This window comes from Neovison vison, chromosome 7, assembly GCF_020171115.1.
Source record: "Neovison vison isolate M4711 chromosome 7, ASM_NN_V1, whole genome shotgun sequence".
NCBI classification, from domain to species: Eukaryota; Metazoa; Chordata; class Mammalia; order Carnivora; family Mustelidae; genus Neogale; species Neogale vison.
The window spans coordinates 154,425,851-154,449,463 of record NC_058097.1 but is presented as its reverse complement, the minus strand read 5'-3'; the positions used below and the strand labels follow the sequence as shown (position 1 = coordinate 154,449,463).

Below are 23,613 nucleotides of genomic sequence, written 5' to 3'. Positions count from 1 at the left end.
CCAACTTCTTTCCCACTTGACCTTGGATAGTTTCTCAATAACAATTGTGTCATCTAAATAACAGTTGGACTTGTTTCAGAGGGTTGTTATGCAATTATATGAGTTAATATTTGTGAAATGTTTAGAACAGTGCCTGGCACATAGTGTATGCTATACAAAACAGGTAAATTAATATGAATTGATGTTCCTAACAATTGGGAGACATGCAATCTTAACCCAGGGCTGTTACACGCTAAAGCCTGTGCTCTTTCTGTAACACCAGTTATAAAACACTGCCATTTAAAGTTGGCTCACTTCCTGGACATGTTGTCGCCCAAACCAAGCACCTTCTGGAAGCCTGCTCTCAGCTCCTGGGTCCGGAGGGCATACACCATGGGGTTAAAGGCTGGGGGCATGACACTGTGTAGCACATTGAAGAGAGCAGGGATGACAGGGAGCTTTCTTCCTGCCAGCTGGGTGACAGACACAACAATAACAGCTGTGTAGAAAAAGAGAATGAGGATGAGATGGGAGCTACAGGTACTCAGGGCCTTTGATGTTGCTTCAGCAGAGTTCAGCCTCAGCACGGAGCGAATAATCAAAGCATAGGAAGCAAACACCAGACCCATATCACTCCCCGCTATAACCCATGCCAAGGCCAACTGGTAAAATCTGTTAATCGTGATGTCATCACAGGCCAGACTGGTGACCCCCAAATTAGAGCACAGGCAGTGGTCAATTTCATTCCTGGAGCAGTAGTGTCGCTGGGAAGCCAGTACAGGCACTGGGATGGTCAAGAGGCCATTCCTGAGCACCATGGACAGTGTGGCTTTGATCACAAAAGCCTCAGTGACTATGGAGGGGTACCGAAGTGGGTAGCAGATGGCTACATATCTATCGACAGCCATGCAGAGGAAGATGCCTGACTCCATGCCCATAAAAGAGTGGATGGCATAGATCTGAGCAAAGCACTCAGGGAGGCTGATGGCCTTGGCCTCAAACCATAGAATGGCCAGTATTTTGGGCATGATGGTGGTAGCCAGGCCAATGTCCACTATAGCCAAGATACCAAGGAGCCAGTACAGGGGCTGGTGCAGGGAAGGCTCATGTTGGATGGTGATTAAGATGAGGATGTTGGCACCAAGAGCTAAGATGTAGAGCAGAGCCAGGGGCAGGGAGAGCCAGTGCTGCCACTCGTGAATGCCTGGGAGCCCCATGAGGATGAACTCAGACACTTGGAACATGGAGCTATTATTTATACTCAGGGTAGTATCCATATTGTAGGATGTCTTCTTCTCAGCATCTGCCTGTGGATTAAGGGAAGCAAGGATAGTCTGCGTTTAGCTTAGGTGAAGGTCAAAATTTGAGTACAGGTATAAGATTCACAAACAATAATTCGGTCTTTTAAATATAATGCATTCTTTATCCCCTTGAGGTTCTGGGAAAAAGTACTTAAGAATAAAAGAATGTTCAATATAGATAATAAGATAAAGATTTAATAAAATAAAAGTAAAGATTTATTGATTTTATGCACCTGGAATCCTGCATAGAAATTTGTTTTCTCATAGTTTTGTAGGCAAAAAGTCCAAAATCAAGGTGTTGGCAGTCCTGGTTTCTTCTAAGTCCTCTCTTGTTGGCTTTTAGATAGTTATCTTCTTCTCGTGTCTTCATGTCATCTAGTCTTTGTAAATGCACATGTCTGTGTCCAGATTTTCTCTTTTGGACACTAGTCACATTGGATTATGGCCTGTGGTCAAGATTTCATTTTAACTTAATTACCTCTTTAAAGACCTTTTTGCCAACTGTTAATTCTGAGGTACTAGAGATTAGAATTTCAATATATGAATTGAGGGATACAATTGAGCCATAACAAGTAAGTAAATTTAGGGATTAGAGGTGATATCTCCATTCCAGGGGATCTTCAGAAAGAGAAAAAATGGCAGCAGTTAGAGCTCTAACCAGGCTTTTTAAGTGCCCTGTTGCTGGAAAATAGTTTCCGACCTAAAACACTTCATTTAATCTTCACCAATCAGGTGTAATTCATATGAGGAAACAGACTGAATGATTTATCTAAATAAGGATCATGTGTCGAAATCACTAATAAGTGTCAAAGCTATAGCAAAATTTTAATGGTATGCATTTAAATTCAGCATGCCTTCTATAAACTCTTAGTGGATAGCTCAGTACCCTATAGAATAGCATTTGTTTCTTCTTCTGATTATTAAAGTAATGTAAAGACATGTCTAGGGCTATATTTTTAAATTACCAACATTATTAACAAAAGATAGGAGGGACTAATGGCAATAAACTTTTATTTATTTTTTCTTTTCAAGATTTTATTTATTTGTTTATTTAGATTTTATTTATTTATTTGACAGATAGAGATCACAGTAGGCAGAGAGGCAGGCAGAGAGGGGGTGGGAAGCAGGCTTCCCACTGAGCAGAAAACCTGATGTGGGGCTCAATCCCAGGACTCTGAGATCATAACCTGGGCCAAAGGCAAAGGCTTAACCCACTGAGCCACCCAGGCATCCCACAAGATTTTATTTTAATTCAAGTTAGTTCACATATAGTATAGTATACTTTCAGGGAAAAACTTAGTAATTCATCAGTTGCATGTAATACCCACTGCTCATTACATCAAATGCCCTCCTTAATGCACATAACCCAGTTTTCCCATCCCCCCCCACCCCTCTCCCCTCCAGCAACCCTCAGTTCGTTTCCTAGAGTTAAGAGTCTCTTATGGTTTGCCTCCCTCTCTGTTTTTATCTCACTTTATTTTTCCTTCCCTTTCCCTATGTTCGTCTGTTTTTGTTTCTTAAATTCCAAATGGCAATAAACTTTTAACAACTTCTAGATTTCTGTATGGTACAAGTTGGAAATACAGCATGCATTTTAATTTTTTTTTTGGCACACATTTAGACTATTATTTTTTTCTTTGTTTAAGTAATTTCATAGCTTACCCTTGGCCCTTTCACACTTGGTCCTTTTCATTTTTGCATTCTTGATTTGTTAATTCTTTAATCTTTGGAGAACTCTTCAAATAATTGTACCAAAAAATGTATTTGAGAGCTTGATATTGGCAAAATGGTGAACTAGGAAGCTCTCTAGGTCTTTGTTCTACTACAGAACACTAATAAAGTAACAGATTGGCCAAAATAGCATTGTGGGAGTTCTGGGAACTAAGAAACTAAGTGAGGATCTATAGGCACCAAGTAAATGCCCAACCAAGGAAATGCCACACTCACAATTGCAGGATTTTTCATGGCACTTTTTTCTCACTTTTGCTTCACTGTCTCCCTTGCGCAAGGTGGTACATGCAGGAGGAATCCACCCAAGTCTTAGTTCCTCCCTTGAGATGTAAGGTAAAAGTATATGGTCTTCTGACTGGAAAATCTCATCCTTTTGGGGTTGTCTTAGAGCTTGCCTCATTCCTGTCCTGTTTTCTGATCATAGACCTTTGTTTCTACAAAAGTGAAGAGCCTGTGAGAGGGAGGTACTAGAGATGAAGATCAAATAAGGAAAGGCAGCCATGGAAGCCAAAGATAAGGCATGTAGTAATCAAATTCAGAGTTCAGGACAGAATTACTGGAATGTGAGATGTATCCATCCCCTCACCTCGCAGGATGTACATTATTGGTTGTTTTCCTTATTACTTCAGGAGAGTCTTTGAAGAGGTTCTCAGACTGGCACTGGTTTCTGTGACTGCTTCTGCTCTCCTGGCTTTGGCTGCCTGTGTTCAGCCTTTTGTTGTTCAGACCACATCTGTAGCTTTGTTTGGCATCCCCGGAGTGTGGGGTTTTAGAATAAATTAGATCCCGGGGATGCCCTGATTTGGTGTGCTGCTCTTTAAGCCCTCCCCACTGTATTCTAAGCATCTTCTAGGGACTAATGCTTTTTTATATTGAAATGGGAAAAGGGCTCTAGTGCCCTTAGGGGTTAGTTAAGTAATTTCAGGGAGTAGACTGATTCAACACTAATCTCACTCAGGGCAGCCCACCAGATGGACATCTTTCCACTTCAGACTCCCCACAGCTTAACTCACCCTTCTCTGATGAATAATGGCCCTCAAATTAAAGGACAGATCTGAAGTATTCCCCCCTTCAGATATATTTTTCCTTCATATCCCTTCCAGGGATTGCCCCTATCTATTTTCCCCTTTACAAACTTTGTGAGTAAACTCTTTGTTAATTCTTCTTCATCTCCTCCATACTTATTTCATTGCAATTTAATTTTTGTTTCAACATTGCAAAGAAATTACTCTTGCTAATGCTTGCTTTCAAATTGTCCCAAATAATGGATTTTTAGAATGTAGTCTTGCCTGAACCCTCTCTGGTCTTAGTCTGTGTTCATTAGTTCCTTCTAGGACCACTTGCCTCTCTTGTCTTTTGTGACTTGGTACTTTTAGTGTTAATTAAACTGAAATAACGGAGTGATATTAGACTTGTATTACAAACTTGATATTAAACTTCAGATCAAATGCTCCTTAATGATAAGTATATTTGTTGATAATTCTGTCTAAAATGGCAGTCCCGATTCTATCATTCTTTGCTCCAGCTCTCTATCATTCTTTGCATTATCTCTAGGGCACTTAATCACAGCATGCCAAAGTATGGGACTATTTCTTTGTCATTTTGATTTGTAAAATTATTCCCTTATTCTTTGGGTTGTCTTCTTACTTTTTTGATGGTATCCTTTGAAACACAAACATTTTTAATTTTGATGAAGTCCAATTTGTCTATTTTTCCCTCTCACCCTGTACTTTTGGTATCGTGGTAGGAAGGCTTTGCTTAAACAAGTCACAGAGATTTAATTGTACATTTTTTTTCTAAGAGGTTTGTAGTTTAAATTTTCATATTTAGGTCTGTGTCTCATCTTAAGTTAATTTTTGGATATGGTAGAGAGAGGGGTTCAACTTCTTTCTTTGTACATAGATATTCAGTGCTTTTAGCACTATTTGTTGAAAACTGTTCTATTCTCATTGAATGATCTTGGCACCCTTGTTGAAAATCATTTGACCGTAAATGTATGAGTTTATTTGTGAACTTTTTTTTTAGATTTATTTCATACTTTAATTTCTTTTAGAAATGGTTTGTAATTTTCATTGTACAAGTGTTGTACCTACTTGGTTAAATTTATTCTTAAGTATTTTATACTTTTTTTTTAGTATTTTATACTGATTAATGGTATTGCAAATTGAGTTATTTCTTAATTCCATTATTGAATTGTTAATTGCTAATGTATACAAATATACCTGATTTTTTAAATGTTAATGTATCCTTCAACATTTCTGAATTTATTAGCACTAATTTTTTTTGTGAGTTCTTTACAATTTTCTATATATAAGATCATGTCATCTGTGAATATAGTTCTACTTCTTCCTTTTTAATTTGAATACTCTTTATATTTTTACTGCCTAATTGTCTAGTCAGTCTACCTAAAGTTTTGTCAATTTTGTTGATCTTTCCAGAGTTGAATCCTGGTTTTGTTGATTTTCTTTATTCTTTTCTATTCTCTATTTCATTTATTTCTACTGTAATATTTAGTTTTTCCATCTTTCTTCTTGCTTTGTATTTAGTTTCTTGTTCTTTTCCTAGTTACTTAAGCAGGAAAGTTAGGTTTTTGATTTAAGATCTATTTTATTTTTTAATGTACCTGTTATAGGTCTAAATTTTGAGCAATGCTTTTGACATATCCCATAAATTTTGGTATAGTGTATATTCATTTTTATTCTTACCAAGTATTTTCTAATTTTCTTTTCAATTTCCTCTTTGACTCCACTTTTTAAAGATGTGTGTTTTTTAATTTTCATGTCTTTTTAAATTTCCAGTTTTCCTTCTATTATTGAGTTTTAATTTCATTCAATTGTGATTAGAGAAGAGACTTTGTATGATTTCAATCTTTTTATATTTACTAACTCTTGTTTTGTGGCCTAATGTATGATTTATCCTGTAGAATGTTCTATGTGCCCTTAAAAAGAATGTGCATTTTGCTCCTGTTGGGTTGAATGTTCTATATATAACCATTAGGTCTAGCTGGTTTATAGTGTTGTTCAAGTTTTCTATTTCTTTATCTTATGTGTAGCTGTTTCATCCATTGTTGAAAGTGGTTGTTGAAATCTCGAAGTATTAGTGTTGAACTTCTTGACATTTTCCTTCAATTCTGTCATTTTTTTGGTAGCTTTGTTGTTTGGTGGATATAATTGCATTATTGTCACAGTTCCTTGATGGATTCACCTTTTGTCATCATATAATATCCTTCTACATCTAATGTAGCAATTTTTAAAATCTAAAGTCTAATGTGATATTAAGTATACTAAAATATATCGTAGCTTTCTTTGGTCACTATTTGCATGGATTACCTTTTTCTTTTCTTTCACTTTCAATTTATTTGTGTTTTTGGTTTTAAAGTGAGTCTCTTTGTAGACATCAAATAGTTAGATCATGTTTTATTTAATCCATTCTGCCAATTTCTGCTTTATAATTGGAGAACTCAGCTAGTTAAATTGAAAGTCATTATGGATAAGGAAGGACTTCTGCCATTTTGCTAATTGCCTTCTACATGTCTTGTATTTTTTGTATTCCTGAATTTCTCAAGTCTATGTGTTATACAAATATATTACAGTATACTATTTTGATTCCCTTCTCCTTTTTTTCCTCTTTATTTTATTGTATATATATATATATATTTTAGTCTTGTCCTGAGGATTACAATTAACACCTTAATTTATTATAATTTTGTTTGAATTAATACCAATTTAGTTTCAATAATATTCACAATACTTTGCTTTTTGTATAGTTCCATCCCTTTATATTGTTATTGTCACAAATTGCAACTTTATGTCAGTCCTTTAACATAAATTTATCATTTTTGTTTTGTAGTTGTATTTTAAATCATAAAGAAAAATGTTTATTAATAAATATATAATTAAATTAAAAAATTAATTCCACTAAGGTTAACATACAATGTTGTATTTAATTTCAGGTATACAACACAGTGACTCAACAATTCTATACATTAGTCAGTGTTCATCACAATAAGTGTACTCTTAATTTCCTTCACTTATTGTACCCATTACCCCCAACCACCTCCCCTCTGGTAACAATCAGTTTGTTCTTTATAGGTAAGAGTGTACTTTTTGGTTTGTCTCCTTTTTCCCTTTTATTCACTTTTTTTCTTAAATTCTGCATATGGGGGCGCTTCAGTGGCTCAGTTGATTGAGAATCAACTCTTGGTTTCAGCTCAGGTCATGGTCTTGGGGTTGTGTGATCAAGCCCCATGCCAGGCTCTGTGTTCAGAAGGCAGTCTACTTGAGAATCTTTCTCTCCCTCTACACTTCCCCCTGTTCACACACACTCTCTCTCTTTATTAAATAAATAAATCCTTAAAAAAATTCCACAGAATTGAGGGTCCATATCTGGGCTCTCTACTCTGTTCCACTGGTCTATGTGTCTTTATGCCAGTACCATGCTGTCTTGGTGATCACAGCTTTCTAGTAAAGCTTGAAATCAGGTAATGTGATGCCCCCCCATTTTATTTTTGACAAAACAGGAAAAAATATACAGTGGAAAAAAGACAGTCTCTTCAATAAATGGTGCTGGGAAAACTGGGAAGCTATATGTAGAAGAATGAAACTCGACCATTCTCTTACACTGTACACAAAGATAAACTCAAAATGGAAAAAAGATTTCAACATGAGACAGGAATCCATCAGAATCCTCCATCAATCTGCCGATCTATACTTTTGATGTCATTCCAATCAAAATTCCACCGGCATTTTTCAAAGAGCTGGGGCAAACAATGCTAAAATTTGTATGGAACCAGAAGAGACCCCGAATTGCTAGTGAAATGTTGAAGAAGAAAAACAAAACTGGGGACATGACATTGCATGATTTCAAGATAACTATGAAGCTGTGATCACCAAGACAGCATGGTACCGGCACAAAAACAGACACACAGAGCAGTGGGACAGAACAGAGAGCCCAGATATAGACCCTCAACTTTATGGTCAAATAATCTTTGACAAAGCAGGAAAAAATAAACAGCGGAAAAAGATAGTCTCTTCAATAAATGGTGCTGGGAAAATTGGACAGCTATGGCTAGAAGAATGAAACTCAACCATTCTCTTACACCGTACACAAAGATAAACTCAAAATGGATAAAAGACCTCAACATGAGGCAGGAATCCCTCAGAATCCTAGAGGAGAACATAGGCAGTGACCTCTTCGACATTGGCCACAGAAACTTCTTTCAAGATATGTTTCCAAAGGCAAAGGAAACAAAAGTGAAAATGAACTTTTGTGACTTCATCAAGATCAAAAGCTTCTGCACAACAAAGGAAACAGTCAACAGAACAAAGAAGCAACCCACAGAATGGGAGAATATATTTGCAAATGACAGTACAAAGGGCCGATATCCAAGATATATTAAGAATTCCTCAAACTCAACACATACAAAACAGATAATCATCTCAGAAAATGGGCAGAAGATATGAACAGACACTTCTCCAATGAAGACATGCAAAATGGCTATCAGACACATGAAAAAATGTTCATCATCACTAGCCATCAGGGAGATTCATATTAAAACCGCATTGAGATATCACCTTACACCAGTTAGAATGGCCAAAATTAACAAGACAGTAAACAACATGTGTTGAAGAAGATGTAGATAAAGGGGAACCCTCTTACATTGTTGGTGAGAATGCAAGTTGGTTCGGCCACTTTGGAAACAGTGTGGAGATTCCTTAAGAAAGTAAAAATTGAGCTTCCCTATTAACCTGCAATTGCACTACCCCAAAGATACAGATGTAATGAAAAGAAGGGCCATCTGTACCCCAATGTTCATAGCAGCAATGGCTATAGTTGCCAAGCTGTGAAAAGAACCAAGATGCCCTTCAATGGATGAATGGATAAAGAAGATGTGGTCCATATATACTATGGAGTATTATGCCTCCATCAGAAAAGATGAATACCCAACTTTTGTATCAACATGGACGGGACTGTTAGAGATTATGCTGAGTGAATAAGTCAAGCAGAGAGAGTCAATTATCATATGGTTTTGCTTTGTGGAGCATAAGGAATAACACGGAGGACATGGGGAGATGGAGAGGAGAAGGCAGTTGGGGGAAATTGGAGAGGGAGATGAACCATGAGAGACTGTGGACTCTGAGAAACAAACTGAGGGTTTTGGAGGGAAGGAGTGGTGGGAGGTTGGGTGAGCCTGGTGGTTCACTCATATGTGGAATTTTTTTTTCCATTTTTAAAAAAATTTATTTTTTATTTATTTTCAGCATAACAATATTCATTATTTTTGCACCACACCCAGTGCTCCATGCAATACGTGCCTTCCATAATACCCACCACCTGGTACCCCGACCTCCCACCCCCCACCCCTTCAAAACCCTCAGATTGTTTTTCAGAGTCCATAGTCTCTCATGGTTCACCTCCCCTTCCAATTTCCCTCAATTCCCTTCTCCTCTCTAACTCCTCTTGTCCTCCATGATATTTGTTATGCTCCACAAATAAGTGAAACCATATGATAACTTATTCTCTCTGTTTGACTTGTTTCACTCAGCATAATCTCTTCCAGTCCCGTCCATGTTGCTACAAAAGTTGGGTATTCATCCTTTCTGATGGAGCCATAATACTCCATAGTGTATATGGATCACATCTTCCTTATCCATTCGTCCGTTGAAGGGCATCTTCATTGGCAGATGAAGGGGATTGATGGAGGATTCTGATGGATTCCTGTCTCATTCCTTCCTCACTCATAGGCTGAGTGAGATTGTAAGCTAGGCTCCAAGACTAGGCTAGACCCAGGGTCATTGTTAGGTTATGCAGGCTAGAGGCTATGCTCAACAGTTGCACAGGGCTGCTGACTTTCAGTTTGTTTAGAGTGGAGTGTTTTTTTTTTTTATCATTTTTTTTCTGCTTTTACCATTTTGTCATTCTTTGAAAATCATTTTTTGTCATTTGATCAGGACAAGACTTCCTGGTCAAGCCCAACAGTGAATTTGGTTCCCTGCCTGGATGAGGTCAGAGAATAGAGTCCAAAGCTAGTAATGCCTATTTACTGGGGACTCAAATCAGGCAGAAGTGCCAGCTAAGCTCACTGGCCAGATGGATCCATGAGCTTAGCTCTGCAGATGGGGTGATCCACTGGCTGAGATCTCTACTCAGGTTCTACAGCAGGAAGGCTGTTCTCTAGCATCTGAACACTAGTTGTGGTAAACCCTTACCCCTGTTTTCCATCTCTATGTTATGCCCTGTATAACATGCAGATTAACTCATGATCCTTATGAGGCAAGACAGGAGTGGACCTCCCAGAAAGCACCCTGCAATGTTGGTGGAGGTGGATGTCCATACTGGGCTCTCCTTTCTTCCTGGAGAAACTGGATAGGACCTTTCAGTGCCATTCTGTGTTATCCTGGTAGAGGCACAAATCAGGCAAAGTGAAACCTCTCCTCTTACTCTTCTAAGGCAGTCTTTCTGGGTCTCTGTGGTCCAGGAGAATGCTACAGCCTCACCCTGTGATTATGGGATTTTCACAACAGTGTCTTGTCTATGGATAACAGTTTGTCTTCTTGTGAAGAGGACTAAGGTCAGGCAACTTCTGTTACCATCTTGATCATATCATCCCCTTTTCTGTTTGTCCTTGGTAAGTGCTATTAGGGCTTTTGGACTGACAACATGATTTACTTCTTCCCTCTCAAAGTTACTTTTTTTTTTTTTCTACATCTGCAGAAGTTATAGCTGTAAGTTTGTACCTTTGACCGCCTTCACCCATTTCTCCCACCCCACCCCCATACGCTGCCTATGGAAATCAACAATTTGTTCTCTGTTTCCGTGAGTATGGTGTTTTCTTTTTGTTTGTTTGTTTGCTTTTTTTTTTTTTTAAGATTTTACATACAATATTTCTTTTCTGACTTACTTCACATAGCATACTGCTCTCAAGGTCTATCCATGATGTTGCAAATGACTGGATTTCCTTTTTATGGCTAAAAAATAATCTATTGTGTGTGTATATTATATATATATTACATATATGGAAAATATATATCCCACAATATAGTATGCACCCCCCCCCACAGTTTGCTATTCATTCACCTGTTACTCATTCATCTATTGAGGAACACTTAGGCTATTCCCATGTCTTGCTATCATGAATTATGCTGCAATGAACCTAGGGATGCAGATATCTCTTTGAGATACTGATTTCATTTCTTTTGGATATATATCCAGCAGTGGGATTGTGGAATCATATGGTAGTTCTGCTTTTACTGTTTTGAGGAACTTCTATGGGGCTTTCCATAGTAGCTGCACTAATTTACAATACCCATTAACCAATTTATCAATTCCCACTAACAGCCCACAAGTGTTCCTTTTCTGGGACACCTGAGTGGCTTAGTCAGTTAAGCATCTGCCTTTGGCTCAGGTCATGATCCCAGCATCTTGGGATCAAGTCCTGCATCAGGCTCCTTGTTCAGTGGGGAGCCTGCTTCTCTCTCTCCTTCTGTTGCTCCCCCTGCTTGTGCCCTCTCTCTCTCTCTCTCTGACAAATAAATAAATAAAATATATTTTTTAAAAAGCTTCCTTTTCTCCACATTCTCACCAACACTTGTTATCCCTTGTCTTCTTGATGATAGCCATTCTAACATTCCATATCCACAAGAGGTGATACCTCATTGTGGTTTTGATTTGCATTTCTCTGATGGTGAGTGATGTTGAGCACCTTTTCATGCACCTGTTGGCCACTTGTAATGTCTATTCATTTCCTGTGCCCATTTTTATGGGACTATTTTTTTTCTATTAACTTGTATAAGATCTTCATATAATTTGTGGGTAATTTGTATACTAATCCCTTATCAGATATATGGTTTGCAAATATTTTCTTCAGTTCCATAGTTGCTCTCCACTTTGTTGATGGTTTCCTTGCTATGCAGAAGCTTTGTGGTTTGATGTTCTATCACTTGTTTAGCTTGGACTTTGATGCTTTTTCTCAAGATATCAAATCCAAAAAATCATTAAGAAGGCCAAAGTCAAAAAGTTTACCTCTTCTGTCTCCTTTGAAGTGTTTTATGGTTTCACGTCTTACATTCAGGTCTTTAATCCATTTTGAGTTGATTATTATGTATGGTGTAAGATTAGGTCCAGTTTCACTCTTCTGCATATGGATATCCAGTTTTCCCAACACTATATATTGAAGAGATAATCCTTTTCCCACTGTATATTTGTATTTGCCTTGTTCTAATTAAATTGTCCATATATGCATGTGTTTATTTCTAGAGACTTTATTCTGGTCCACTGATCTGTGTATAGGTTTTATGCCAATACTATATTATTTTGATTACTATCAAAACTATTACTATTACAAAACCATTAGCTTTGTTATATAGTTTGAAATCAAATGACTAAAGAGATACATAAATAATAATTCAATAACATTTCTAGAATATGGGGAAATATTCTAGGATTGGTTCAAATACTTTCAAATATTTCTGGAATTTATAAATCTACTGCATTGACTTTATAGAAAAATCAGAATGAAGAAATCTATAAACCAGGGAAGGTATGTATGTGTGGAGGGTAAATTATAAGTTAGGGAAAGGACTGGGGAAAGTTAAATCTCGATGCAGATGTGAAAAATGTTCTTAATAAGAGATTCAGGAGGTGGGAATGCGAGCTGATGCAGCCACTCTGGAAAACAGTATGGATGTTCCTCAAAAAGTTGAAAATAGAGCTACCCTATAACCCAGCAATGGTACTACTGGGTATTTACCCTAAAGATACAAATGTAATTATCTGAATGCTATGGAATGATGTCAATTAGATGCCCCCCCACTTCCTTTCTAGTAACATGAACTGGGTAAAGCTTACAAAAGGATTGTCATGATTAGTAAAATGCATCCTGTTTATATGTCATAATTAGTAAAGTTTACCCAAATGTTTATAGCAGCAATGTCCAGAATAGCAAAACTATGGAAAGAACCTAGATGTCCATCAACAGATGAATGGGTAAAGAAGATGTGGTGTATAGATATACAATGAAATACTATGAAGCCATCAAGAGAAATGAAATCTTCCCATTTGCAATGAAGTGAATAGAACTAGAGCATATTATGTTGAGCAAAATAGCAAAATAAGCCAGTCAGAGAAAGAGAAAGAAATACTCCAGAGAAAGACAAAATTATCATCTGATCTCTCTGATATGAAGAATTTGAGAGGCAGGGTGGGGAGTTGTGTGGGGTAGGGAGGGAGAAAATGAAACAAGATGGGATCAGGAGGGAGACAAACCTTAAGAGACTCTTAATCTCACTAAACAAACAACCGAGGGTTGCTGGGTGGAGGTGAGGAGGTAGGGATAGGGTGGCTGGGCTATGGACATTGGGGAGAGCAAGTGCTATGGTGAGTGCTGCGAAATGTGTGAGCCTGATGAGCCTGGACAAATAATGCACTATATGTTAATAGACTCTGCAAATTAAAAAAAAGGGATTCAAGATTCAAGAAATAATCCAAGTTTAGAATCGTTAGAACTGATAACAAATTGAAAGCCATAATTTAGTGACTTGATGAGGGAACTGTTTTTGTATTACCAGAGCAACTGGGTCAGTGCAGTCCTCTCTGTGCAAAATATGACAAGAAAAGTTAGAGCCAAAAAGCCCGTGTTAATATTAGGTTAAATGGATATAAGTTCAAACATTAAAATATTTTCATACTATTGATAAATGTTTAACATGGATAAGCAAGGAAATCAGGGAAGGCACAAATAAACACTGCTAGGAATGAAACAGGGGATATATGGGGATGTACTATAGCCAAAGTAGAAAATAAAACAGTAAGAAAATGACATAAACATTTTCTGATAGTAAAATTGAATGAGTAAAATAAACAGATTTTTAGACAAGAACTGAAAACCTTTTCAAAAAAAAATTCTAAAAGACATCCTTCAGGAAGAAAACATATCCAACCTGGATGGTCTGATAGGAAAAACATCTACTCATTAGGCTATATGTTAGTCAGCTACAAAAAGATTCTTCCCAAACATAGTGGCTTCACCCAGATACAAGTTTTTGTCCCGGGTTTAAGCCAAGGTGGTGGCCCAGATGGCATCAGGGACACAGGCTCTTCTATAGTGTTGCTCTGACAGCTTTAGCACACATTTCTATCTTTTTTTTTTTCTATTTAATTTAGTTCTCACTTATTTACATAAATTTACATTTCTAAATATAAATGTAATAAATTTATATTTTTATATTTATAAATTTACACTTTGTAAAAGTATTTGATAGCATAGCATTTGTTTTTCTTCTCTAATCCAATGATGATAGTATAATAAAATTTGTGTTTTTATTGCCTATAAGTTATTCTCCTAAGTTTTTTTGAACATGCCATAATTATATCCATATTTCTATCTTGTGGTCGAAGGAAGCTCTTCAGATCCCACCATCATACCCATATCCCAAGCATCAGCAAGTGGTGTAAATGGGAGGAGAGAACAAACCGCTACTTGGAATAACCTACCTAAAGTAAGTACCTCTAGGGCCATGACGGTTTTCCTGTGGATATGATACAAATAGAGCACAGCCTGGACTTCCCCAGGACAACTCACCAGAGTTCAAGTCCAGGCCTACAACCAAGCTGATGAGAACATGTAATTGCTCTTACAATAAGAGCTCATAGGACTCCTCTCTAATTCATCCACATGTGCCAACCAAACTGAAGACTTTATATTCCATCTCTGTACCTGAAACTATTCATTAGGAGTAAAATTTATCAAGAAAGAAGAAACTGGAACATTGACCCTTCCAGTCCCTCCTTTCAACCACTATGGAGTCTCAGGATAGGACCCTCTCAACACCAGAGCACTATAGCAAGGCAGCAATGACTTGCATCTTCCAGGACTGAATAAAATTTGTTGCTACATAGAAATACAAAAGAGTTAAGCCATATTTCAGGGCAACATCCCACAAACAGGATGCACTTTACTAATTAAGGCAATCATCTTGTGAGCTTTACCCAGTTTATGTTACTAGAAAGGAAGGGGGGGCATCTAATTGACATCATTCCATATCCACATTTTAGGAAGAGATATTCTTCTCCCAAGTGCCAAAACTACGTCTACATGTATCAATAAAGCTGTGTTTACCAGTACCAGACTCTAGCACATTTTATAGTTAATAAATAATAATACTTACCTGGGTGTTCTGCTTTATTAAATTAAGACTTATAAAACACACATATATTCAATACTGGTCATATTTCTTCTTTATCCTAATCAAAAAATATGAACAGATGAAAAATGCAAACAGAAATTTTAAAAAAGAAATCCATTCTACAATATACATTTCTTCCTTGAAAATAGTTTTGTATTTTATTTTTCTAAGAACCTATTTTAGTGTCTCCCCAATTAAATTAATTTAAATACATGACTAACAGTCATATTGTAACAAGAGGTGTTTTCTGACATATTGGCAGTATGAAATGATTTGAGAGACTCTGTTGCTACACAGAACCTGAGTGACCTAGAGCTAATAGCACTAACTTCAAGAGTGTGAAGACACTCTAAAACCAAAGACAAGCAAACACTGGGATTTCCCATTCCCTTACCAGATGCTGTTGTACACTTATTAGCTGAATCCAGAAAAAAAATGGCTTATACAAAGCTCTTTTCTCCAGTCCTCAAGTCCCCTCAACACAGGAATAGAGAAATGTTGGGATTAAAAGCAAAAGAAGCCATAGGAAAATAATTACAACTCCAGCTATCTAGGTAACCAAATTAGTGATGGAGCTGAGTCCCCAGCGGTGTTCTTTGCCATGAGACTAGCAGGACAGAAAGAACTCCTCACTGCAGAATGATCTCTATCCACAGAGTCTAGACCAGACAGGGACTCTTGGCTGTACCTTTGGCAGCAACCTCAGAAGAAAATAATGGGGATGTGTTCAGATCTGTCCTTTTAGGGAGAAAACCCTCATCACTCGCTGGCGGATCTGCCGGGTCTTCACCCCATAGACAAGAGGATTGAGTGCAGGTGGCACAAGGAGGTAGAGGGTGGCCAGAAGAATATGAACATGATGGGGTACATGGTGGCCAAAGCGATGAGTGAGAAAGGAGAACATCCCTGGAATATAGAAGATCAGAATGACACAAATATGAGAACCACATGTGCTAAAGGCCTTAAGACGAGCCTCTCCCCCTGGTACCTTCAGCACAGTCTGAAGGATGAGACCATAGGAAATACCAATGGCCACAACATCTACCCCAACCACAAGCAGGGCCACTGCCAACCCGTAAGCTCGGTTTACTGTGGTTTCTGAGCAGGCCAGTTTTACCACAGCCATATGTTCACAATAGGCATGGCCTATGATGGTGGCCCGGCAGAAGACGAGTCTCTGCAACAGGATAGGGAAGGGGAGGAGGAGGACCAATCCCCGTACCAGCACTGCCATCCCAATGCGCCCTATGATCCCTGGATGCAAGATGGTAGAATGGTGCAGAGGGTGACAAATGGCTACATAGCGATCCAGAGCCATAGCCACAAGTACACCTGACTCCATGGAAGAGAACGCATGGATGAAGAACATCTGGATCAGGCAGACAGTGTACCCAATCTCATGGGCATGAACCAGGAGTACCGCAAGGGTTTTGGGCGCAGTGGAGGAGGCCAGCACCAGGTCAATGCCAGAGAGCATGGCCAGAAAGAGGTACATAGGCTGGTGCAAGGATGAGTCAGTCCAGATGATGAAGATGATGCTCACATTGCCCATTACAGCAAGAAGATAAAGGGCACACAGTGGCAATGCTATCCAGTGCTGGCTTTCCTCCAAACCGGGGATGCCCATCAGGAAAAAAGAAGGATGGAGTAGCCTCCAGCTTGAATTACTAAGGGCCATCGTCAATGGCTTGCTTGGACACAGAAGAGAGAAAAGAATCCAAAATCATGATCTCTCCATTCCTGGTGGGTTATCCCAGTGTCTAGATCTGGCCACCATCTTCATGAGAAGAAAGAAGCTGAAAGTGAAACACAAGCAAATAAAGTGAGATACAAAGAAGAGAATCCCCTGGTCTTGAGATAATGTCTTTAAGGTGAGACATCCACATGTCTGAACTACAATGGGTCTAGTTTCATTTACAGATAAGAGTAAACACTCTGCTTTTAGGGAGATGTTTAAACTCTACCATTCAATTACTTCTCACTTGGAATGTCCACTGGAAAGGATCCTCTGCAGCCCCTCTTGCCATTGCTGAATGCTGTAAATCAATCTGTTCTCTTTAAAGTATTCTCCCTCAGTTTCCACAACACAGCAGCCTCCAGTTGTCCCTCCTATGTCTCCCATCCCACCCCCTTCTCCATCTACCTCTCTCTTATGTGGTGTTGATTCCAGGGTCCCATCCTCTCCTCTCTTCCCTGTTCTGTACATTATCTCTGATTGAGTTCATCCATTTATTAATATTGTAACCAATTACGTCCTTTAATTTCTTCCAAATCCAGGTTTCTGAGTCAAATACTTTTCTGCAACCCAGATCTATTTTGCATTTATCTATACCTAAGTATCTATACCACATGCTCAAGGAATTCAAGACTGAATTAATTTGCTTACTCTTTCCCAATCCACTCTACCTCCTTCATGCTCATAGCTTTGTATGTTAAATCACTATATGTACCTATTCAACCCAATGTAGAAACCTGAAAGGATCCTTTCTCATTCTTATCTCTCCTCTCTTTTACTTGTGACCAGTTCCTGTTGACTACAGTTTAAACCCTTTGATCCAGTCATTCTTCTTAGCCCCTAGTGTCACTGCTTAGTGACACACTCCTAACCTCTATCTCCTTAGATCTCTCTGACTTTGATTTTATACCTTTCAAACCAGTCTCCACGTAGTAGGAGGGTGTTTTGTAACATACAGATGTCATCTTCTCACTTCTGAGATTAAAACCCTTAGTCCATTAAACCCATGGAATGAAATCATACATTTAAGACTGGTGTACAAAATTTCAAAGTTTATCTGATATACATTACCTTAAATCAATTGTAGTTATCATTATTATTAACATTTATAAAAAACATTGCTAAATATGAGATTATGGCCTCTTTCCTTTTTACTTTGTCCACATGAATCTGTTTCTGTCTCAAATTTTTGCTGTTTATGTCTTACCATGAAGTCATGATGATTCAGTGTTCTTGAAACCCCCATATTAACAAGTCATACAATTAAACAGGTGTTCTGTTTAATCTTCTCCATGCAATTCACTTCTAGGGCATTAAAACAAACAACATGATACTGGATCTGTTTGCATCTATATGTTTGTCTTAAGAAACAGACATGGTCTGAAATAATTGTATTTTTATACATAAGGGAGAGGTTCACATGTATATCTATATAAAAAAGAGTCAGTAAAGACTCAGGTCCTTCAGATTGTGCATCTATAGATCACTCCTAGTGTCATTTTCATGAATCAATGATGACTACAATATTGTTCCCAATCTCTTAACATAGCAGTTACAAAATCTGAAATGACAGATAGGCACATAACTCCCAGTCTGTTTTCCTTCCATATTCAAATCCACTTATAACTGCAAGTAGCAGTAACATATTTTTATTCAGACCTCCAGGAAAATCCCATAATTACAAAAATTCACATTTTAGTACTTGACATTCTGTATGGTGAGAAAATTAAGTCTCTTTCTTAACTACACCCTCTCTGCTGTAGGTTTCAGCTCATGTCTCAGTTTTCAGCTGAGGAGTCAGAGAACAGTTCTCCGTTTGTGGGAGGTCACCCATTGTTTTGATAGGAGCAGTGTCAGCAGAGAAGTGGAGGATGGAGCCCAAAACAATGGGTAAGAAAGAGAGCAAACACACAGGTACCTGAGTACCACCTGCCTGGTTTATGCTGTAGTCTATAGCAAAAGCCTAGGGCTATTTCTTAAAAATTAATTGCTAAAGTCAACAAGAGGTGCCCCAGTGATTCTTAGAGGAAAAGCAGAACAGACTTTATTCCCAAGACCTAAGGGAAGATATATTTAGTTCTCTGAGCAGGAAGCAGAGGACAATTAGCGAAGAACTGTAGTTGTACATTCCTATTTATTCACGTAAATTCAGTCCAAGCAACCTGTCTTCTATGAAGCCATCCCTAAATTCTGTAAGGCGGCATGGCATGCCTCCTTTTCTTCCCTATCAAATCACTTTACCAGTCATGTCATTGCACTGACTCCCTTGTACTGGAAAACCTATCAGTGTGTTGGTGCTTGGAGACCAGGGGCTATGTCTTGCTGGGGGCAGCAGTCCTGGGGCAAGTTTCAGAAGTACAGAATCTAGCTAGTACTTAGCAATGTTTGCTTAATACTTTATGATTATATTATAATATTATATTATATAATGTAACATAAAATATTACAATATTATTTTACAAATAAATAGATGAATATATAAAACAACCATAGACAAAAACTTGAGGGATTAGCAGATGTGGGTATCTGTGAGGGATGAACTGATTGGGCCTCATGCTCCTCACCTGAAGTGATGTTCTGGGTGCTTCATGTCAGAAGGAACCCTGTTGAATCTCTATGCAAGAAAAGTCTATAGCAGGATCCCAGCTGTGTGTCAGAATTGAGGGCCACCTCTGGTCACTGCTGGTCACTTCTATCACTATCTCTGTTATTGCAGGCAGGAGTGCAGGCAGCCCTCTGTGGGCTATGGCTTGTCCCTGTTTCCATAATCTCTAAAGTGGCATGGACTTGATCATAGTGGTAAAAGAGAGATTCAGGGACACGGAGATTATGAGAGGGAATAGAAACAATGGGTTCACAATGATGACTTACTAGGAGAGGGAAAAACAAAAATCAAACCCTTAGAGGCAGCGTTCAGGTGTCAAATTCAAGACACATATACAATCAGTAAAATATGCCTGGTACAGGGGGACCACTCTCCTGATCTCCAGGCTACCTCTGAGTATGCATATCTCACAGTCTTGATTCAGGAGAAAACTGAGAAAAAGGAGAAAATTGCCAGACTCAAAGTTTCCATTATGGTCTTCTCTGCTCAGCCACAGAAATACCCTGAATCCCCAGTTTAGTCTACATGATGACCACCTGCCCCATGAGACTAACATGAGACTAACAGTGATGAAGGGGATTTTACATTCAAAAAAGCTATACAGAAATTTCTGAATACCAAAAAGGAAACCAAACACATCACTTGGGTTCAAAGATAAAGATTTCCAGGATGATCTTCTCCTAGCTCTGGCAAGACTTAGGTTAAATGGGTTAATTAACTATGTCTACATGCATCGTATATGATGATGAGGATGTCAAGCTAGGATGCTAAAGTACTCTGTGAATGACTATGAAGATTCAACCATGGCTTTCGTTAGTATTGGAAAACTCAAAGGTTACCTTACAGCAATGCATGGTCTGAAGGGCAGAAGCTAAGAGGAATTGAACAGAAAGGTTTAGTTTTGAGAAGTCAGACCTGGGGAGAACAGCTACTCTGAGGCAAAAGAAAATAAACTTAAGACAACAAAAGTTGTCAGACCAGAAGTATTGGAAGACTCAGAGCCACAGTAGCCAACCAAGACATAGCTCCTATCACAAGGGCTATGAGAAAGCAGAAGTCAGCTGTCAATAGTCTTCTCCAAAATGATAAGCCCCAAATGTGACCTCAATTCCCACACCTGAAATCCTGTGCATGGACTTTTAGTTGGTTCTCATCTTCACGCTAAAAGGTAAGTCCATTCTTGATACTTCTCCAAAGCAAAGCTGATGACTGTGAACAGGCACTGGGAAGTCAAGATATTATTACCATTTGACAGGTCTCAAAGGACACACAGATACACCTGGACAGAGCCCAAGTTAGCCTCCACATTAGCTGGAGGCACAGGGAGCTAAGTCTCTAGGGATAGCTGATTAGGCAGGAGAGTTGGTTATTTCCCTCAAATAACCATCCTGTCCTACATAAGTTAGGGGGAACTGAAAGACACTTGTGAAGTTCACAGTCCCATAATACTAAAATACTGAGATCTAACCACGGTACCTTAGAATACTTCTCCTTCCCCCGCAACCCATCACCATGTTACTAAGGTCTGTATACAGCAGCTTGAGGAGGGTTTTTTTTTTTTTTTTGCCTAACACATCATGTCCCACTATCAACAAAAAATTATAAGTCATATAAAAAGCAAAACACATGATTTAAAGAGACAAAGTATGCATCAGGCCCAGACATGGCAGGGTAGCTGGAATTATCAGACTGGGAATTTTAAACAATTATGAACAATAGGTTAAGGGCTCTAATGGACAAAGTACACATCATGCATATAGGCAATATAAGCAGGGAAATGGAAATACTAAGAAGAAAATAAAAAGAAATGCTAGAAATTGAAAACAACAACACTGTAACAGAAAGAAAAAATGACTTTGATGGGTTTATTAGTAGAATAGATATGGCAAAGGAAAGACTCTCTGAGCTTGAGAATAGATCAATAGAATCCTCCCAAACTGAAAAGCAAAGGGAACAAAGACAAAAAAAAATGAACAGAATATCAAATGTCTGTGGGACAACTAAAAGGGGTAACATATGCAAAATGAGGTTACAAGAAGAAGAAAGAGAGAAAGGAAGAAATATTTGAAACAATGATGACAGAATTCCCCCCAAATTATTGTCAGACACCAAACCACGTCCAGGAAGCTCAGAAAACACCAAACAGGATCAGTGCCCCCCAAAACTACATCTAGGCAATATCATTTTCAAACTAACAAACATCAAAGATAAAGAAAAAAATAATGAAAGAGGTTATGGGGGTAAAAACACCCTACATATAGAGGAATAAAGATAAGAATTACAACTGATTTCACCTCAGAAAATATGCAAGAAAGAAAAGAGAGGAATGAAATATTTAAACAGTTAAGAGACAGAAAACAATAACCCAGAATTCTCTACCCTGTGAAATTTTCCTTCAAAAGTGAATGAGATGAGGCTTAAGTGGGTAGGAGAAGAATCCATGAAACAAGATGGGATAGGGAGGGAGACAAACCATAAATGACTCTTAATCTCACGAAACAAACTGTGGGTTGCTGGGGGGAGGGGCGTTGGGAGAAGGGGGGTAGGGTTATGGACATTGGGGAGGGTATGTGCTTTTGGGTAAATTGGAAGGGGAGATGAACCATGAGAGACTATGGACTCTGAAAAACAATCTGAGGGGTTTGAAGTGGCGGGGGGGTGGGAGGTTGGGGTACCAGGTGGTGGGTATTATAGAGGGCACAGCTTGCATGGAGCACTGGGTGTGGTGAAAAAATAATGAATACTGTTTTTCTGAAAATAAATAAATAGGGAAAAAAAAAAAGAAGTGCAGGTAGGGTAGGTTTGGGAAAGTGCCCTTTCTTCTGATTATAAAAGAAATCATTACTTCGCAAATTTGGGGACAATTAAAAGAAAATAAAGAAAACAAAAGTCATCCACCAAAAAAAAAAAATGAATGAGAAATAAAGGTTTTTCTCAGACAAACAAAAATCTCACTGGGTATGACACATTACAAAGAGGACCACACATGTCTGTCCCACAGGCTCTGTTGCAATGTAACATTGACAATTCCTCACCAAGAGATTAAGTCTAATAAACACTCCCTTGAATCTGAGTGACCTTGGTGATCCACTGACAATAGAATGTAACAGAAGTTCAAGCCAGAAAAGGCCATTCAGCATCTGTCTGCATGTCTTGGAATGTTTCCTTCCTGGATGCTCCCTCCAAGAAGCACCTTCTTAGAATCCAGGTGCCATGCAATAAGAAGTCTAAAACCACATGAAGAGGCCTTGGGTAGGCCCTCTATTCAACACTCCCAATTAAGCACAGTCTTAAAATCATGCCAGCCCAGGAACAGACATATGAGTGAAGATACCTTCCACTGATTCCAAACCCTAGCCACATGATTATTTTTACCTGTTTGAGTAGAAGGACGCCACTGGCCTCTACTCCACTGTACTGCTTTTGAATTCGTGACCCATGGTATCCATGAGAATGATAAAATAGATGCTATATTATGCCACTATGTTTATGGTGGTTTGCTAAAAAGAGCAGATAACAAGAACACCATATTTTTCTGAAGTAATTTGGAATTTTACTTATGAGTCATTATTGATTATTTTTTAAAGCATATCACTTCTATTGAAATTTTTTTTGAATTTTTAATATAGTTCACAACTACACTAGCAAAATTCATTTCTATTTGGCTGTGACTCTTTACTAAATTCCTTGTTCATACCAATTTCTAGTATTTTTTTCAAATAAAATCTTTTTTATTTTTTTTAATTTAATTTCAATTAGCTAACATGTAGTACATCATTAGCTTTTGATGTAGTGTTCAGTGATTCATTAGTTGCATCTAACACTCAGTCCTCATCACATCACATGCCCTCCTTAATGCCTATCACCCTGCTACCCCATTTACAACCCTCAGTTTATTTCCCAGAGTCCAGAGTCTTCATGGTTTGTCTCCCTCTATGATTTCTTCCCATTGTTTTCCCTCCCTTCCCCTATGATCCTCCACACTATTCCTTATGTTCCACATATGAGTGAAACCATATGATAATTGTCTTTCTCTGTTTGACTTATTTCACTTAGCATAATCCCTTCCAGTTCCATCCA

General features: G+C 38.3%; 2 protein-coding genes across 2 annotated transcripts; both read right to left on the bottom strand.

Moving 5' to 3' along the window:
- Window positions 1-290: 290 nt before the first annotated feature.
- Window positions 291-1,256, bottom strand: LOC122912661 (olfactory receptor 688-like). Its single transcript, XM_044258702.1, has one exon. The coding sequence runs from the start codon at window positions 1,254-1,256 to the stop codon at window positions 291-293; it is 966 nt and encodes a 321-aa protein (XP_044114637.1).
- Window positions 1,257-15,920: 14,664 nt separating this feature from the next.
- LOC122914242 (olfactory receptor 52L1-like) lies at window positions 15,921-16,877 on the bottom strand. Its single transcript, XM_044260872.1, has one exon. The coding sequence runs from the start codon at window positions 16,869-16,871 to the stop codon at window positions 15,921-15,923; it is 951 nt and encodes a 316-aa protein (XP_044116807.1). The 5' UTR covers window positions 16,872-16,877.
- Between the last annotated feature and the right edge of the window lie 6,736 nt (window positions 16,878-23,613).

Excerpts from the sequence above, each read along its gene's own strand:
- LOC122912661 (XM_044258702.1), bottom strand. The coding sequence starts at position 1,256 with ATGGATACTACCCTGAGTATAAATAATAGCTCCATGTTCCAAGTGTCT.
- LOC122914242 (XM_044260872.1), bottom strand. The coding sequence starts at position 16,871 with ATGGCCCTTAGTAATTCAAGCTGGAGGCTACTCCATCCTTCTTTTTTC.